The sequence below is a fragment of the Eucalyptus grandis genome, chromosome 10, assembly GCF_016545825.1.
Source record: "Eucalyptus grandis isolate ANBG69807.140 chromosome 10, ASM1654582v1, whole genome shotgun sequence".
Taxonomy (NCBI): Eukaryota; Viridiplantae; Streptophyta; class Magnoliopsida; order Myrtales; family Myrtaceae; genus Eucalyptus; species Eucalyptus grandis.
The window spans coordinates 2,325,579-2,344,776 of NC_052621.1; the positions used below are offsets into that span (position 1 = coordinate 2,325,579).

The following is a 19,198-nucleotide window of genomic DNA, read 5'->3' on the forward strand; positions in this document are numbered from 1 at the left end:
TCGCGGTCGCTTTTTGCGATGGAAATCGCCCATCCCGTGAAATCTATATTTTTGCACATTTCAAAGAGCGAAACGCACGCTCTTATGATTCTTGAAGTCGGGAGTCTTCCGACATATAATTCTCGACACGAACGGCCTGCTGTTGATCAGATCAAGTGCGCTGAGTTCAGTAGATCTTCTGTGCTACGTTTTAACTTTTCCCCAGCGGCGCTCACGCACGCGCCCCGTGGCACATATATTCCTTTCTTGCTGCGGATGGGTTCGTCGCTTATAAAACAAATCAAATCGTCTCTCCTCTTCTCTTTCTCCGTTCCTTGAGGTTGAGGATGAGAGATCGTCATATTTCCCGCCCAATCAGAAAAAAAATAGCATTAAACAGTTCTCGCAGAAAATGAATATATATATTAGGGAAGGGAACACTGGAAGAGGACGAGAGACGACAGTTAAGCAAGCGAGATCCCATTCGCCCATTCCCATCCCCTCGGTATATCCTCCTCGCATCTCCTCTCTTATACCCCTCTCCCTCCTTCTCTCTCTATCTCTCTCTCACTCTCTCTCCTCCATTTCTTCTCCTTCTTCTCCTTCTCCTCCTTCCTCAACAGCATCGTCACCCCCATACCTCCACTGCTCACAGTGACTCTCTCTCTCTCTGTCATGTCTTCCTCAGCTCCGCCGTCGCTCAGCCACCCCTGCAGCGGCGGCGGCGGCAATGTCCGCTTCTCATCGTTCGCCCCAAAGACCTCCTCCCTCCTCCTCCTCCGCCGCCGGAGGCCGTCCCTTCTCTCTTCCTCCTTCTCCCTCTCCCTCCTCGCCCCCCCGCCGCCGCTCGCCGCCGCGCCGTCCGGCTGCCGCCTCACCCGCGTCTCCACCGCGCCCGTCGAGTGCGCGCCTCCTGCACCGGAGTTCGGCTTCCGCTCCGAAATCGAGCGCCTCTCCGCTCTCCGGTCTCGGCTCGCCGGCGCGGGCTCCGTCGCTCGGAAGCTCGCCGTGATCGGCGCCGATTCTAGAGTGGAGGAGTTCTTCGGCTCCCCGTCCGCCGACGGGGGTGGCTTGGCTGGGGCCTTGGGCGCCGTTGATTTGGACGAGGAGGAGATGTTTCTGATCAAGTGCTTGGTCGCCGCCGGGCAGGAGCACGTGCTTGGCGCCGAGGTTGGGATTCCGGAGGGCGAGTTTCGCGAGTCTGCCAAGAGTCCGCTGAAGAGCGCGCTCTATGCTTTGGCGGAGATGATAGAGAGGATGGATGCGAATCGCGGAGAGAGGAAGATGGGCGTGGGCTCCGAGGACGAGGACGTTGGTGACTTGAAGAAGCTGTTGAGGACTCTACAGGAGATCGAACGGTTCTACGATTGCATTGGAGGCATTATTGGGTGAGTTCTTCTTCTGCCTAATTCTGTTCATCTGTGTCTGTTTATTCTGCTTAGGAAATAGGATTCTCAAAAGATATGCTTGACTCTGGTTTTGGCTTGATTGTCTTTTGACTTGATAGTTCTTGTAGTCGATAAGTCAATGTTTGACAGATTACGTATATATATAAAAGGAGTGATCTTAATGCGTTCCGCATTAAGTGATATTGAAGTTGTCAGTTGAATGCTGGTGATGGAAACTTTCCCTTTTAATTTGAACTGCCTTAATTCCTGAGTTATGCTTTTCAGGATTCAAGCGATTGAATGATTACTGTATTTGTAATTTTTGCACAATCTTTTACCTGCCATAACTTGACAACCTTGGAGAGTATCTCGAGTTGAAATCTTTTATGGGATTCATGTAAAGCGAGAATACCTGCTTTGGAATTTTGGCGCGCAGGCTTCCAAGATTCGGTGAAGATTCTTGGGGGTCGTTCTCGTGCTTTTTTGTCCCTCTGTCTTTTCCTTATTAATTGACATAACTTCTGTAGTTATCAGATAATGGTGCTTGAGCTCCTTACAGAATCAGTATCAGAAAGGCAGTCTACCAACCGGTTGCAGAATTCAAAGGGATCAATGGAATCTCAGATCTTGGAGATTCACCCTCCTGCTGGACTTGACCTATCTCGGGATACAGAGTACGCATCTCAAGCGGCTCTCTGGGGTATCGAGGTTCGTCTCCTGAGAATAATAGAGTTCTCTTCGCAGCATATTTATGTGGTGGATGATCTTGAACTTAAGGTCTTATCCCTTTAGGGTTTGCCCGACCTAGGTGAAATCTATCCTCTTGGAGGTTCTGCTGACAGGCTTGGTTTGGTGGATCCTGACACTGGTGAATGTCTTCCAGCTGCCATGCTTCCTTACTGTGGACGCACACTATTAGAAGGCCTTGTGAGAGATCTGCAGGTGCATGGCCTGCTTACGATGCAAAGTTTCTTTTATTGCCTTTTCTTTACTCTTTTTCTTAGGCATGCTCACAAGAATGTTAATTAGCAAAAAAAATCTTTAAGAAAATGGTATCCTTATCTTATGCACCACTAACATGCCCGTTGGTTCTCTCTTAATTGCTAGGCTAGGGAGTACCTGTACTTCAAGTTGTATGGAAAGCAATGTGTCACCCCAATTGCAATAATGACAAGTGCAGCCAAGAACAACCATGAGCGCATTACATCCCTCTGCAAGAGACTCGAGTGGTTTGGAAGAGGTCAATCCAGTTTCCAATTTTTTGAACAGGTTTTAATTGGTACTTTCCGTTTATATTTATTGTTATTTAATGGAAAAGGTCAGGTTAGTGTCAACATTTGGTGCTTACCTAAATTGTGCCATGCGTTTGGCAGCCTCTTGTACCAGCTGTAAGTGCAGAAGATGGACAGTGGATCATCACAAAATCATTTGTGCCTGTATGCAAACCCGGTGGTCATGGTGTTATATGGAAACTGGCTTATGACAAAGGCATCTTTGAATGGTTCTACAAACATGGAAGGAAAGGCGCCACTATTAGACAAGTCAGGTTACCTCTCATTAGTCTGTTCTGGTTCATATTTGTTTCTTTTATTGGTTGAGAGCTGGAACCTCATCCTTAGTTATTTTTCTGCAGTAATGTCGTCGCTGCCACAGATGTGACACTCTTGGCGTTGTCAGGGATTGGGTTACGTCATGAGAAGGTATGTATACGTAATGCTTAGCGTTCTTTCTCAGGACTTACAAAAAAACTTCTGAGTTACTCTCTCATTTCATGGCAATAATCTGCTTGTGCACGTCATCAAACTCATTCATGTTCTTTCGAGAAGTCACACGGTTGCCATGGAATTGTTAATAGAGAGGATGCGATCCTTTTCAGATTTAGAAACCTGCATTCTCCAGGAAAGTTAGTAGTCCTGCTACACATTTTGCCGGTATCACTGAAGAATGCAAATGCAGTGAGACTTGTGCTCTTCCTTTGTTCCTAATTCCTACAAACTAGATAAAATAGGGCATTTTGTATATAGTGTTTCTCTATGTGAACTGATAAGTTTCTTCATTGAATTAATGATCTTGGCTCTCACAAGTATGTAGTTTTGTTTAGTCCATGCACATCCATGTAGTGCATTCTGAATAACCTAATTGTCCAATATCTCCTTTAGTCACTCATCTCCGAAATGCTAAATCAAGTTTATGAGATTCCCAATTGGAGATTGGAATCTGTTAGAAAGTCAAACTTAAAAGCTTAAATTGATAGGTCAAGGGAGACCATATGAATATAGAGAACGTTGGACACTAAGTCAAGCGATGTGGGACTTCAACACTCTCTCTCATGTGCAAGCCTGGATTATGAGCAGCATGTGGAATTTTGACTATGCACATTCACGTGGAATTGTGATCACGCACATTCATGAAAGGGATAGTTCAGGCTATGATGCTATGTTAGAAAGTCAATTTCAAAAGCTTAAACTGAAAGTGTAAAGAGACCACATGAAATTAAAGACAATTGGACCCTAAGTCAAGTGATGTGGGACTTCAACAGAATCAGACCGTGAGTGGTGCCCTCTGTAGGTTATTGGTTAATGGTCATGTTAAGATGAAAATTTTCCAATATGAAATGAGAGGAACAAAACATGGTTGAAGATGTTGGTAATCATGACCTCAAAACCTTGATGAATATTTACATGCGTAGCTAGAGATGTAAGAGTTTAAGATTTGCGAAATAGGTTGCTTTTCTTTACTTTCTGTGGTTGTCAATGTATTATGCAGAGCAGAGAGACTTAAGATGGGTAAAAATTGTGTGGAGTGATAACTCTTCCTCTCTCTGTGTTTTGATATCATGAGCTTTGTCTGTTGACCCCAGAATTTGAAAAGGTTGAACTCTTTTCTCCTTTGCTGAATGATGAGATCTATGTTAAGGTGGAGGATGAAGGAAGGAACCTGACTTGAGTATTTATGACGCTTGGAAACAGCTATACAGCTGTTATTTATGATCTATCTGTGCACAGCTGAATGACTTTTTGCATGGTATGAAGGCATATATGGGGATAAATGCAGTTCCATGTCATTAATGTTGAAGTCTCACACCATATTTAGTATGTATTTGATGTATATTTCCTCAGTGATAAGTGGAGTTAGTCAACTAATTGGAGAAAGTGCTCATTCTCTTCTATCATTTCTTGTGAAGCAGAAATTAGGGTTTGCTTCGTGTAAGCGCAATGCGGGTGCTACAGAAGGAATCAATGTTCTCATTGAGAGAAAAAATCATGATGGGAAGTGGGCATATGGTTTATCATGCGTTGAGTATACTGAGTTTGACAAGTTCGGGATGGTTAACGGATCTTCTAACAGGTAAATTTGATTTGTGGCCCCAAGTTTTCGATCTATCCACTTTCCAAGGGGAACTACTTCTACTATTGATATTCATTTCACTTTTTTCTCTGTTCTAGTTTGCAGGCAGAATTCCCTGCCAATACAAACATCTTATATGTGGATTTACAATCTGCTGAGCTAGTTGCATCGTCTAAAGACAAAACAAGTTTGCCAGGCATGGTGCTTAATATAAAAAAGCCAATTGAATACGTGGACGACTTTGGAAACACGCATAGGCATGTATTCCCATCTACATTCCATTCTATATTCGCTTAATTTTAATAGCTGTGATCATTGGTTCCTTTTATGAGGCAATGTTGCTTGAGTGGTATCCTGGGGAATAGACTTGTAATATTCAGAAAAATTTAGCTGGCTAGTAATTATACTGAGTGGTCAATTCTGTACAGATTACATGCTACACTCAGCTTGCTCTTGCAATGTGGTAGGACACTTGCTTAATAACAGCTTAGATAGAACATCCGATGGGTTGCGTTGCTTCTAGATGCCAGTATTATGGTGTGAACAAAACTATTTGGTGCTCTAACTACTTATTGGGATATAAATTTAGTCTTCTGATGCTCTTGCTGTGTTGTGTCTGCTTTAGAATTCTGATTGTAATACTAACTAGCAATTCTCTATATGTCACAGTGTTAGTGGTGGAAGGCTGGAATGCACCATGCAGAATATTGCAGATAGCTTCCTTAATACCTATCACTCTCGTCGTTATAAGGGTGCGGAAGGTAGGCCCCTCTAACATTGTTCATACAATGGACTTGATATATCCTTCTAGTCCATCTATGACATCTAGTTGGATTGATTACTAGATGAGCTGGACACTTTTCTTGTCTACAATGAAAGGAGGAGGGTCACCTCCTCTGCCAAGAAGAAGCGGAAACCTTTGGACAAGTCTTTTCATCAGGTGCTTAATGTTTTATAACCTTGCTTCTTTTCTTATTTTGAGCTGTCCTTGAGTTGCCTATAACCAAAGACAAAAAATACCCAGTGACAGCTGTCACATGATTTGGAGAGTGAGCTTTCTGGCAGTTTTTTTCCTTGCTTTTCTTTATATGGACCCAGTGGACACTTTTCATGCACGGTGACCCATTATGTACTCTTGTGCAGACCCCAGAGGGTTCACTGCTGGATATAATGCGGAACAACTATGACATTCTTTCACAATGTAACATTAACCTTCCTGAGGTATGGCACATGGTCTTGCTGCAGATTGGTCATGTCAGATGATACTATAAAAATCATTTCTTGCATTGTTGGTACATTGGTATTTTCCTTGATCCTCAGTTGCTTGTTTGTAGTTTCTTCCTTTTGGTAAAACAAAACACATCAGTATTTGGTTTTGAAAGGGATGCGCAATACATTATTCTGTGGTGCTTGTTTGATTAATCCTACTTTCTTTTCTTTGCTGCAGGTAGAAGGGAATGAGAAGTACATCGATTCTGGACCACCATTTCTTATTCTTCTTCACCCAGCGCTCGGCCCACTTTGGGAGGTCTTAAGGCAAAAGGTAAACATTCAATCATAAGGTCTGTCATGAGAATTATTTATTTGGAATTTCAAGATGGAGGTTGTCTAGCGCATTCTAATTGCCTGGTATGACAATTCTGGGACTATTTGGGGAACTGCTTTAATTTGCTTTAAGCTGCTTTGGTTTTGTTTCTTTCTAAATGAATGAATTAGGGACTCTGGTTCTTACCAAAAAAAAAAAAAAAAATTAGGGACTCTGGATTTTATGGCCTGTGATGTTGAAGTAATCTGACTTCCTTTGGCTTCTTTATCACAGTTTTGTGGAGGTTCCATAAGCAAAGGATCTGAGTTAATAGTCGAGGTTGCTGAGTTTTTATGGAGAGATGTTCAGGTGCATCTTGATACTAACAGGAGTTGAATTATGTAGTGCCTTATTTTCCGAGCTAATTGGGTATCTGTATTCCAGCTTGAGGGAAGCCTGATTATTGAGGCTGAAAATGTCATGGGCTCAACTGGAATTGGTAAAAATGGTGATCTGATACTACAATATGGCCACAGGTGATATATTTTCCCTCTTTTGGTTCCCTTGTTTCTTCTAGAGTTCTGGAAATATAATTTTGAATCTTATTTAATTTTGTAGGTGTGGTAGATGTAAGTTACAGAATGTCAAGGTTCTAAATGAAGGAATTGACTGGAATTTCTCGGGCAATGTATTCTGGAAACATGATGTGCAGCGGTCAGAATCCCTGAAGGTCATATTGCATGGGAATGCAGAATTTGAGGCAACAGATGTCTCTTTTCAGGTTTGCACCAGTTGGACGTAAATTACATGATTAAGCCTAGAAGCCTAGAACTTGGCACAGCTTCAAGCCTAGAACTTATTAAAACTCAATAAGAGCCTCACTGCCACATATTATTTCTCTGTAGGATGTAGTGGGTCAATTCTCTTTGTTGTGGCAGGAGAGTGTTATGATGCAGGGCTCCAACTTTATAATTTCAAGATTGCTGACCATTAATTTAGGAAAATTTTGCTAGTCATGCACTTTGTATTTTGTAATTATGCATTGATTCGATTTTCTGAAAGTTTCATTCTCGCGGCAGGGAAATCATGTTTTTGAAGTTCCTGATGGCCACAAGATGAAGATTACTCCTGGAATTTCAGGTTTGTAGTGTAAATAGCATCCCTTCTATAATATGCTGTCTATTTTTGGGCTTTGTTATAAAAGTCTCCTCTCGGAATCGAGGGAAAATACAACAATCCTTTAGTGACGTTTGTGGATCAGTAGACATTATCACTTTTACCATCTCGATCCTGTTAGAAGCGTGCAAAATCCTCTGCAGCTTATCGTCCCCTTCTCTTGTAAACCCTTGCCAATTACCCCACCCACACCCAAACCCTCACTAACGGTTTGATTCCTGCTCATATAATTCTTTTTGCAATGTTCTGAGGGTTAAGTACTGTTTTAGTCTGCTAAGTTATAGCATTAGTGCAATATAGCTGTCTAACTTTTCTTTACTCAATCAAGTCCTGTAATATTCTTGATTTGTGCAATTTAATCCTCTGAGTTTTATTTTGTACGGTTAGGTCCTCTGACTTTCTTGATTTGTGCAATCAAATTATTCGGTCTCTTGGTCTCACTAAACCGTCAGATTAATTCATGATGTGGCATTGTCATTGTGGGTGGCACCAAATCAGCGAAAAACCAGAAACCCTAATTTGATTATGTTAGTTACCAGAAGTAAATGAAATGCTGGATTGCACAAATCAAGAATGTTAGAGGACATGAATGAACAAAATAAAATTAAAGGATCAAATCGTGCAAATTGATAACGATAGAGGACTCGATTGCATAAAATAAAAGTTAAATGGACCCAATCATACATACACTGAAATTTAGAGGACGAAAATTGTACTTAACCCATTTTCTGATCTTAAGGTGTTGCATAAGATGTTCACCTTTTCTTTTTTACGTACATTTCAGGTTTTTCAGTTCAACTAGAGACACTCGCACCAAACATGGTCGATAGTGGAAGCTGGTACTGGAAATACAAGATAAATGGGAAACACATTGGGTTGGAACTGGTAGAATTGTGAAGCGCAGATTTTGGCTCTCAGGCTTTTCCAGATGTGAATCATGGTTCACTGCTGGTCTTCGAGCTTTGTCTTTGTCCCCGCATCAGCTCGCTTCCTATTGGTTGAACAGAAGTTGAACCTTCTCAAAGTTGGATAATTTTTTTCACCCACTCATTCATTTAATTTAAATCCCTGTAACACCATAGGCACGAGTAGAGAGAGAGAGAGAGAGAGAGAGCCCGTGTAAATTCTCAAGGGCCTTACCTTTTGGGAGTTGCTCATGTAACGAGGGTTAGCAACGATGGACCAGTTTCGCCTATCGAATGATTAATGTTGTAACTTATTTTGTTGGTATTAGCAATGACAAATTGTCAGTCTTTTCCAAGTACGATAGTTGTCCTTTCATATTTTAGATGCATTTTGTGTATTATAAGAAGCGATGACTCATCAATTCTTCTGCAGATGGACGTTGAATTGTCTTCGCTTTCAAAGAATGCCTCCGAGACATGAGATTTATCCACTTTCTGAGTATTCGATTACACTGAACAAATCGAAATGAACTTCTCTTTTATGTGTAATTCACACATTTACACCAACTTACGCAACTGCTCTGACTTATCAAAAGGTATTGTGAGAGTGAGAACAGCATCTGTTCAATAATCTGAGTAATGCGTCGGCTTTTCTTCGTGCTCTCAAAGATCCATCAGTTGCCAAGCTCTGAAGGGAAGGTATGCTTCTTGGATTCATCAACAATTTCCCAGCAATTTCCTCCCCTCCATCTTTGCACAGACCTAACAGGAGAGTGATGGCATTTTCTTTTCCTTTCAGAGACCCGAATCTCAGCAGATCAACGAGAAGAGGCACAAGTACTCTGCTCTTCCTTACTTCCTCCAAACCTTCGTGACACCCCAAGAGCGAAGCGAGCAAAGCAAGCGCATCGTCTGTAATCCCTGCCTTATCATCCATCAACAGATCAATCAGCAGGCTAACAGCTCCAGCAGCCACGACACTCGCCTTGTTGATATTATAAACTGCGAGATTGATTAAGGCAGTGGCAGCATCTCTCTTCCCGGTCGAAGTGCCTTCCCTTAAGAGCCTGACCAACCCTGCAATCACTCTTGGGTGTGCACCAATGCTGACTTTGCAGTTGTCGATCATCGACAGGCTAAAGATTGCTGCTGCTGCATTTTCTCTTGCCTCCATGGTCTTCGCAAGCTCGAGGACATCTACGATCTTCTCAACTGCTCCTGCCGCCATAATCAGGATCTTGTTGTTGTCGAAGATTGAGAGGTTGAGGAGTGCAGTTACTGCATTTTCCTGTATTTTCGGGTCCTGAGAGCTTAGCAGTGTGACAAGGAAAGGAATAGCTCCAGCCTCGGAGATTATCCGGCGGTTGTCCATCCCAGTCTTCGCCAGCAGCCGGAGCTCATATGCTGCTTGCCGCTGTATCTCTGGCGATCCAGTGGCTAGCTTCCCAACCAGAAACTCGGCTGTCATTTTAACAGCATCAACAGCAGCTTTCGCAGCGGAGAGGTGATCTATGGCGTTCTCAGACGAGTTTCTCTGGCCTTTGCTACTTCGTTCCAATTCAGACAAAGAAGATGATGGGTGTTCTATGATAGGGATGCTGTGTTCTTGACACCATTGGTGTACTAGACTCTTCAGTGCATAATTGGGAATAAGGGCCATGTGAATGAGCCTCTGCCCGCTCTTGGGGCATGTATGGTGCCCCGAATTGATCCACTGGGCGATTGAAGTACGGTCATACGTGTGACCTGATGATACGATCACAGGATCCCTCATTAGATCCAGCGATATTGGGCACCGGAACTCATCGGGGATATTGGTAACAATCATTTGCGAGGATGAAGAAAGATCAAAATTCCTTAATGCAGTCAAGGAGTACTGTACCGAACTTGCCTTGACTTTCTCAGTCTCTTCATTGCTGCTGAAGATCAAGGACTTGGCACGCGAAACGAGATAGATGAGGTTGTTGATGTTAGAAACCACAATCAGTCCGCCTGTCCCGGCTTGCCTCTGCGCTTCAGCCTCTAGCTTTGATACCTCTTCCTCATAATCCAGTGGATCCCTCAGCCCAATGTTGCTCAAAGTATCCTTCACCTTGTCGAAATCGACAAAGCCCTTGTTCTTGCTGTTTTTCTCATCGTTGGAAGCCATCAGTCTCAGGAGATCATCTCTCCTTTGAAACTCTCTGTTGTCGATGATAAGCTCAGCCCGTTTCGCTTGCTTGTGAAGGAGCTCAACCTGCTCTCTGATGTCAGTTGTGATGTGAAGCAAGCTCAGAGGCAAGATATCAAGTGCTCGTCCCATTTCCTTCACCAATACATAGAACTGTTTCGAGATGCACTCTGTTTGCATCAGGTTCCAGAGGCAGCTGCCGTCTTTGCAACCTTGGATGATGAGCTTCACTCTCTGTATCACAGAGAACAACTCAGTCAGGCACAGTATTGAAGAAGGTGGGAGCTTTGTGTTTGTCTCTTGAATCTCTTCGAACAAGGACAATAGAAGCTTGGTCCTCCTGATCATGGTCGATGTGTTCCTGACCTGGACAAAAGGGAACTTTTCCATGGAAGAGACTTCATTGGATATGTGAATGAGTGAGTCCAATAAAGCTCCAGTTGGCAAGAAGCCAGAGAAAGCCATTGGAGGGGGCAAAGGAAGAGGAGGAGCGGTGTTGCACCTTCTACAGGGTTTTATGTCCCTAAGTCGTCGTTAACATCATGGTGGGTTCTTCTCTTCATGTTTTTTATTTAATTGCTTGAAGCGAATTCCATCTTCAGGATTAATTTAATTTCATAGACTCTTGACTGCTTCTGTTTGTACAGTACGTGACTTAAGGCAACCGGATCGGTGTTAGGAAGGAGCGGAGGCCTTCCAGGTTGCTGCCACCTGGCGGAAAGTCCGGCCTCGGCGGGTTAGTTATGATCACAGTGAGTTTTCTAAACAAGAAAGTTCAATTTTTAAAGTGTTTCTGGAATATGAATATGCCTCGTCAAACTCTGGCTTCGGACCTGCGGTTGCTTTGAGAGCTCTCTGGTGAAATGTTTATGGAACTGCTCGGAGGGTCGTATTAGGCACCGTTGCTGGAATAGCTAATTCAGTTATTGACCTCTGCAACTTGAATCCTTCCAGGTTTAGCGTGCATCTCCTAATATTTAAATGCATATAATCGGCCAACTAGCGTTTATTATATTGAAGAGCACGCGACAGTTGCAAAAAGTCTAGAGGGGATTCGATTATTCTAGAGCTAAAGTCAGCCGTTTACGGCGAGAGATGGTGGTATCATATGTATTTTTTTCTTTTTATATGGGTACAAAGATTGCAGATACAGTAGGAATGGTTCCACCAGCCATACCACCCCCAGAACCCACCTTGTAATAAGTGTTTTCTAATTCTACCTATGGAAACCTATGGAAACAAGAAAAGACAACGAACGAGAAAAGAGAACCTGAACACAAAATTGAGAATGGTCAGGAGCCTAATAGACTCTGCAGCCTTTAACGCATCTCATGATCCCTAGCGCTTGTCTTGGGCTCTTTCTTTTTCCACCTTGACTTGTGTTGATTCAGCTGCTTCGATTCTCGAATCGAAATGCACACCATACCCTTTTTTTGTGTAATCACGATTCTCCATTGCTGCTTAAGGACAAGACTTTTGTGAACTAATCCCACGAATTGAGGAAGAAAGAAAGGGGAGTTCATTTGACTCAGCTGCTACAAATTGAAACCGAATCTCGCGATTGGCCGACCGACAAATCCCTGAATCAGTCCATAAACTTCCTTTCCCTCTCGCTTCGCTTTCCATATAGGCTAATTCAATCGGATGCATATCTCTTAAGTAGCACATGAAGCCAAATGCTTGAGCTTAGATTATGTTAGGACAGCCTAAGGAAATGGTTGGATAAGAGAACAAACTTGCGTTTCTTGTGTGATATATTTTATTAAATACTTTAGGACTAAGTTCGACAGGCCATTATCATTCATTGCTCTGTTTTATCTCATCATTGAGGAGTATAAAACAAGGTGATCGTTAGAATGTCCTGCTCAAAAACTCAAATTGATTGGTGGAGAGTAACGATATGTATGTAAAGTGCATACAGATCTCTTAGACAAGTGATGACGGATATTTTAACACTCAAATAAGCAAGCCGATTGCGAATGGCGTGTAAAGTTTGACGAAGTGGGGGCACCATGCGTGGATTAAAGTGAGGTAGAACTTGGCGGTACTACCAAGAGAGATTTCGTAATCGGCTTTTCTAGCGATCCATTAATAAACCTGAGTTTGCTTATTTGCTCACGATACGCATCTCGTTACCTTCTCTGACCATGATGTGTAAGTTATCCCGAGCCAGCCCTATGCTCGCGGAATTGTTGAAGGTGTTGGACATAAAACTAAGAGGAAGGATCGGTGACATTCTTGCCGGATGCTTCCTCGGACATATCTCGAGCCACCTCAAGCAAGGAACGATCTGACACGAGGGGTCACATCGGACTCCGCTGGGCCGTCAGTCAGCAATCCTCGATGATGTCGCCCCGGAAACAGAAGTCGGATTTTTTTGGTAGCCAGTGCTGATAATGGTATCATATTTTCGTTCACATTCTATCCATTTCATTCCAAGTTCCATTTCGTTCCATTCCATTTTGGATATCCTTCCATTTGCTGAAAGCACAAAACGATAATAGCCATACAACTATAACAATCGCTACCGAAAAGTGGCTTCCAACATGATCTCATACAAAGAGGCAAATCTATACACCAAGGATTGATTGGCTCCCGACAACCGAATTGCTCCTCATCGGATCAAAAGGAATTCCCAAGTTCTGACTCTGACGAAGCGATCGCGTGTCAAATGCCAACATCGTTCGAACTCGAACTCGAACTCGAACTCGACCTGTAAAACTCCCTGAGCTTCTCCCCCATGATGAGCCCCTTCTCGGCCATCTCCTGCACCACCGTCCTCGCCTCCTCCGCCTTCCCCATCCTCACCAGCTCGCTGGCCAGCACCCCGTAGTTCTCCCTGTCCAGCGCCCTGTCCCTCCCGCCGTACGCCCTCACCAGCTCCGCCGCCTGCGCGCTCCACCCCCTCCTCACCATCGCCTTCACCGCGTGCACGTGCGTGCTGTACAGCGGCGGCACCCCCTCCTCCGCCATCCGCCGCAGCAGCCCCACCGCCGCCCCGACCTTCCCGGCCCTGCACGCCCCCAGCAACAGCGCGTCGTACGTCCGCGTGTCCGCCCCCAGCCCCTCCCGCTCGATCTCCTCCATCGCCCGCGCCGCCTCCCCCACGTCGCCCCGGTAGCAGTGCGCCGTCAGGAAGTAGTTGTGCGCCGTCAGGTCCAGCGGCACCCCGCGGTCCCGCATCGCGCCCGCCACCCGCGCCGCCGCCTCGAAGTCGCCCCGCCGCGTCAGGAGGTTGAGGATCGGGTGGAAGGTGACGGCGTTGAGGCGGACGCCGCCGCCGTCGCTCGCCATCGCCTCGACGGCGCGCAGGGCGTCCGCCGGGCGGCCGAGGCGGCAGAGGCGGGCGATGAGCGCGTCGAAGGCGCTCTTGCGGGGGAAGCCGCGGTCGACGCGGGAGAGGGCGCGGAGGAGGTCGTCGAGGGCGGAGAGGGAGGTCTCGGTCTGGGTGAGGAACCTGAAGGTGTCGCCGGTGTTGAAGCAGCCGTCGCGGACGCGCTTGCCGAGGAGGTGGCGGACCGCCGCGAAGTCGCCGCGGCGGCCGGCGGCGTTGATGAGGTCGTCGTAGTAAGCGCTGGTGGGCGCGTCGCGGATGGCGGTGGGCGTGGGGTTGGGGTTCGAGGGGCGCGTGGGCGAGCGGCGGCGGCGGCGGCGGCGGACCGGGGATTTCGCGCGATTCTGCGAAGGAAGGTCATTGCGGTGCGGTGGTTGAGGCCAGGGTCTAGCGGGCGAAGAAGAAACAGAGCAGAGAAAGCTCAAGGACTGATCTTACCTGGGCCTGGCCTGGGCCGAACCTGGGCTTTGATGGGCTTTTCGCTTTACGAAGCCCATTTTCTCCAATGCTTTGTATATTCATTAGGTGTATTAGATCGATTTTTTTTTTCTAATTTTTGAAAAGAAAAAATACACCGACCAAAAAAGAAAAGGAAAAAGTACTACTTAGCTTGCGTCCTCATATTAGACAATTGTGTGTAGATATATGATGAGTCGATGGGTTCGAGCGGCATGCAGGAATGTTAAGCTCCGTAATCAGGTCTGAAGAGAGTTGTGTTTGAGCATAGTTAAATCCATATCGAGTCAAATCCTTATGATATGATCAATTATTTGCATCTTCCTTTTCTTTCGCGACAAATAGAAATGCCAAATTTTGCTTTTGAAATCATGGTTTTGCACTTTCGGGGTGGAAAGAGGTTATTTCCTCACGAGAAAGGTGCGCATTTGAAAATTTTGTGAACGAAATGGGCAAAGGAGAAAAAGAATGGAATACAATCAAAGGAATGAATCATTAGTCAAAAGATGGATGATTACCTAAAAGGACCCGACCTTTAGGCTTTAAGATGGATCGGGAGATTTTATTGCCAGTTGTTTAGATACGAGGTGCTATCTTATAGAGCCACTGTCAAGTAATCTAAAACTTTGCATATTGTGATTTAATATTTAAGTATTCTATCACTCTGATCTCCTTCGAACTCAAAGTCTCTTACTTTAATACCGTGTAAAATTTTGCGGAGTCATTGTTAATTATATTAATTATTTTAAAATTTTAAATTATTAGATAAATACGGAATTTAATATTTAAATATTCAAAAATGAAATGACGAGCGATGAAATGACCCGCGGTTTTCAACAAAACCAGCCCGTGGAGTGGACTGGCTTTCACATGCGAAGTTTGACCTTCCCTGTAGAAGGCCATGTTTGGTCACTACCTCGAGTTAAAAGAGGTTGTTACTTTAAGCTAATCTTAATCAACGTGCAAAGTTTTAAACACACTTAGTAAGAAAAGTTTCGTTTTCCAAAGAATGCGGTCCACATATCACATGAAAATCAATGGGATTAAAGTCCCGTCATCTTCCTTAAACTTTGAGAATCGCTTTAACAAATAAGGATTCATATCTTCCTCTCAACATGGATATACACGACCAAAAACATAGAACGTCACTGCATAGCCCTCGATTAGCCTAAACCCTATTCATTGGGCGATGATGCTAATCATAGGGACAATGGTTAGTGAACTTTTAGGAGGATATTAGATGTATGCAACTGAAAATTTTATCTTCTAAAAGCTTATTCAAATGATCTTTATCTTTTGCCAATAAAGCGAGAGATAGTCAAACTACAATCTACTGCCTGGGTTTTTTGCTTTCGTGAAAAGACGCGACCGGTGTCCATGGAAACCAATGAGGAAGAAACCCTAGAAAGGAGCACGAGCATGCATGCACGTCTCTCATGAAAAAGGAAGGGAAATCTTATTTGATTTGGTGATCTTATCGCCATCCTCTGCAACTTTTTTCCAACGACTTTAGATGCTTTCGAGAAATTTATCGACATCTGGAGGACCTACTTTGACCTAAAATTCCCTTGTCCCTTTTCTTTTCTTCTTGTGAACCAACAAGTATGCTCCGTAGAAGGCAAGATTGATTCCATGTTCCTCGTTCCTGAAATTTTCACTCCACAGATCCGATGAGACGTGTCAAATGCTGGTCGAATTCTATTTTTCTGTACAAAAAGAAAATGAACTTTTTCCGTACCAGTAAATTTCAATAATTATAGCTAACTGTTAAAAAGCCGTTGGTAAATGACATGACCGATTTCTTCTTTTCATGTTACTATTAATAATTCGAAATTGCCAACTTTTGTTGATGGTGATTTTTAATTACGTTCCCACCTAGGTATTGATGATCAATCCTCATTTAAGTTGTTTTCTTTCGGTGTCCAGTAACTTTTTTTTACTCGAGATTTTTTAGACTTAACATTTCCTTCAAAAATTCACCAACATTAAAAAAATCCTTATTTTACAGCACAACGGAATCACCCTAAGTTTAGAGATCAAGAGACACCAATTGTACTAAATCATAGTCTAGACACTTGGTTTTTACTCTTTTGATATGACATAGAGAATACTTATTATTTGAAGTACATCCTTTTGATCAAGTCCCTATAGGAATACAAATAATTCGACTATAGTTTCAATTACAAATTAAACCACACTTCAACTCCAAGCAAGAGAAAAATAGGGCACAGGAAAGGACAAATAAATTTGTAATAGGTAGAGTTCAAGAAAATCTTTATGTATGTCATCTTCTTTTTGGAAATCCTGCCATTATTACAGTATACAAATAGGGATCAAAAACTAAAGATTAGGGAAATTATAGTGCTCTAGATATAGTATGTCGGTCGAATAGTTCAATGATAAGCTGTTAACTACCTAAGGTTACAATCACTCATAAGATCATGGCTATAAAAGAAGCCCAATGTTTCCACAACAATGCGAAATTGGAATATTATCTCAATTCAATTGAAAAGGACCCTTCTCTCTCTCTCTCTCTAGAATGCAGAACATCCTAAAAGAAAATTAATAGGACGGTGGTACGGTGGTCGGTAGGAATAGACAAAGGCATCTTCTGGTTAAATACATATTGGTCACTTCAATGTTTGATGTAACAACCATTGCATTCGAGAGTCGTTTGTTCCCGTAGCTCCCTACCTAAATTACAACCGCAATATTCCCTTGGAGAAGAAGCATTTTGTGGATTGCGTCCACTTAGGTCCCTTTTCCCCGAATTTGCTTTCTTAACATTAAACTAATCGGTAAAATCTAAGTGACAATCGGAATGCAATGAGACCAGAACGGCATCATCTACTCCTATAAGCACGATCTATTGGCTAACCTCGTAATCGAATTTCTAAGAGACACTACTTCGTGAGATCGAAAGCTTTCCAAACCATTTCACATAGAATCGGCTTGTACCATGTCGGTTGATCTTAGTCCATAAGACTTGAGTTACTAACTTGAAAGTCATTGAATGCATCAAATCGATTGACCTTCTTCGATTTGAAAAAAAATGGTCTTGACTCTTAGTGATTCTTATCTCTCTCTCTTTTTTTAATTATTATTATTTTGGACCAACTCGATTCGATTCAACTCAACCGAGAAAATATGTCCCCTCCATCTTCGTAAATTGTTATTGGGTCGATTGCTATGGGAACAAAAATATTTCAACACCCGTAGGACCACGTAAAAGTCGCAAGACCCGTGGAGACGACGAGAGGAAAGCCTGCCTCTTCTTTGGAGTCACATGCATACCCAATTAATGCACATCCATTCAATTTCGAATAGCCATCTTTTGTCGTTGGCCTTGTTGTCAGAAGTTCAATATACCTCCAAATATTTTTCTATATAGACAAGGGTCCACAAGGAGGACTCAGTAGCAGCCAAGATGGTGTTTTTTTTCCCCGCTCATTGAGGAAGCATTTATATAATATACCCCAAGATTTGCTTTGTTCTTTTGGTCCTAATAGAACCTATTTAATTGTACGGTACGCGTAAAAATATATATATGAAAAACCTTAGATTCGTATCATAACTCGGTGCGTGTGGAACAATATGTTAGTTTGAGTCATGCTTCATATGTTCCGTTCAATTCAAAACTACACCAAGTTTTGATACCAAAGCGATGAAAAGACGGCGTTTTAAGTCGATTGATTTGAAAGAGATATTCACCGCGTAAATCTTCTTATCAAGATAAGTAAAGAAAATGTAACTTATGGGTACCAAAGAACACATTAAAAACTAGCATGAGATGAGGAAGAAAAGGAAGGAATGACAAGGTGATGTTACTTCTCTAGCATCTATTCCCACGAGAAATTTCGAGCCGCTTTGATTAGAAAGATAAGACAGCTTTGCTTACTCCCTTCGATGAGGGAAGATCGAGACTAAGAGTATCAATGCATAGCCTCGCAATTGAAAAATTGGTTTAATTCGTGATCCACTAAAGATTTTCGGAAAACCCTCGAAATGTAGGAGCCATGATTCAAGATAATATATCATATAGGACACCTATAGAATCTAAAGCAGACCATACAAGAGCTAGATATTGCAGTTAGATCGCACCATGTTCGATAGAGTCTAGGGCAAATTTTATTGATTGTTCATGAAAAATAAAAATAAAAAGGAGTCTATTGATCAGTTAAACGCTTGTCTTGTATAAAGCCAAGATGATTTAAGGGTGACCCTATCGAAGTAAAAAAATGAGATAGATTCATTTGACGATTTCAATACAGTAACATTCATCTTCTTTTGTCCGATTATTGAGTTTTGCTTTGCACTAATTAATTGGAGTTGTGACTCAATAAATTAAGATGAGCCTACATGAATCTTCCATTAGAGCCAAGATATCATTTTGCAATTAATCAAAGACCTAAAAATATGTAAATCTCAATGAATGGAAGATTTATTTAGAATCATCTTAACATGTCGAGTCTCAACTCAAATTGATTAGTGCAAGCCAAATCTCAATAATCCAACAAAAGAGGATGGATCTTACATTTTAGTGCATTGACTTTATCTACTACAGGGACTGTAAAATGAATCTACCTCATTCTTTCCTCAACAGGGTCACCCTAAAATCATCTCGGTTCTATACAAGACAAGTTAATTGGAGTTGAGACTAAATATATTAAGATGATTCTAAATGAATCTTCCATTCATCGAGATTTACGTATTTTTAGGTCTTTTATAACTTGCAAATTCGAAAATAGACAGTGAAAATGAAATATATATATATATATGCGCGTGTGTATGAAACTTTGAAAATTATTGGATAGAAAAGTGGTCTTTTATTTCAAGCCATACATGGCTAGCAACCACCGCCAATCAACGTCAAGGAAAATGAAAGGAACATCCAGCGACTTTTTGCATCAAATTGGA

General features: G+C 42.7%; 3 protein-coding genes across 3 annotated transcripts; 1 reads left to right on the forward strand and 2 right to left on the reverse strand.

Moving 5' to 3' along the window:
* Positions 1-422: 422 nt before the first annotated feature.
* LOC104421052 (UTP--glucose-1-phosphate uridylyltransferase 3, chloroplastic) lies at positions 423-8,680 on the forward strand. The gene is made up of 17 exons (XM_010032879.3): positions 423-1,367; positions 1,895-2,075; positions 2,160-2,309; positions 2,475-2,636; positions 2,741-2,913; positions 3,001-3,067; positions 4,555-4,715; positions 4,814-4,972; positions 5,385-5,476; positions 5,561-5,655; positions 5,859-5,936; positions 6,163-6,258; positions 6,535-6,609; positions 6,685-6,776; positions 6,859-7,021; positions 7,320-7,380; positions 8,201-8,680. The coding sequence occupies exons 1-17, from the start codon at positions 655-657 to the stop codon at positions 8,311-8,313; spliced, it is 2,631 nt and encodes an 876-aa protein (XP_010031181.2). The 5' UTR covers positions 423-654; the 3' UTR covers positions 8,314-8,680.
* Positions 8,681-8,910: 230 nt separating this feature from the next.
* Positions 8,911-10,956, reverse strand: LOC104421053 (U-box domain-containing protein 1). Its single transcript, XM_010032880.3, has one exon. It carries the CDS (start codon positions 10,954-10,956, stop codon positions 8,911-8,913), a length of 2,046 nt encoding a protein of 681 aa, XP_010031182.1.
* A 1,942-nt stretch (positions 10,957-12,898) lies between these two features.
* Positions 12,899-15,184, reverse strand: LOC104423337 (pentatricopeptide repeat-containing protein At3g56030, mitochondrial). Its single transcript, XM_010035844.3, has 2 exons — positions 15,125-15,184; positions 12,899-14,253 (listed from the first exon to the last, which is right to left on the reverse strand). The coding sequence occupies exons 1-2, from the start codon at positions 15,182-15,184 to the stop codon at positions 13,159-13,161; spliced, it is 1,155 nt and encodes a 384-aa protein (XP_010034146.2). The 3' UTR covers positions 12,899-13,158.
* Positions 15,185-19,198: the final 4,014 nt, after the last annotated feature.

Excerpts from the sequence above, each read along its gene's own strand:
- LOC104421052 (XM_010032879.3), top strand. The coding sequence starts at position 655 with ATGTCTTCCTCAGCTCCGCCGTCGCTCAGCCACCCCTGCAGCGGCGGC. Across the intron at positions 6,259-6,534 it reads GGGAGGTCTTAAGGCAAAAG|TTTTGTGGAGGTTCCATAAG; the intron begins GTAAACATTCAA and ends TCTTTATCACAG. Across the intron at positions 6,777-6,858 it reads ATACTACAATATGGCCACAG|GTGTGGTAGATGTAAGTTAC; the intron begins GTGATATATTTT and ends TTAATTTTGTAG.
- LOC104421053 (XM_010032880.3), bottom strand. The coding sequence starts at position 10,956 with ATGGCTTTCTCTGGCTTCTTGCCAACTGGAGCTTTATTGGACTCACTC.
- LOC104423337 (XM_010035844.3), bottom strand. The coding sequence starts at position 15,184 with ATGGCCTTCTACAGGGAAGGTCAAACTTCGCATGTGAAAGCCAGTCCA. Across the intron at positions 14,254-15,124 it reads CCAGTCCACTCCACGGGCTG|TCCTTGAGCTTTCTCTGCTC; the intron begins GTTTTGTTGAAA and ends AGGTAAGATCAG.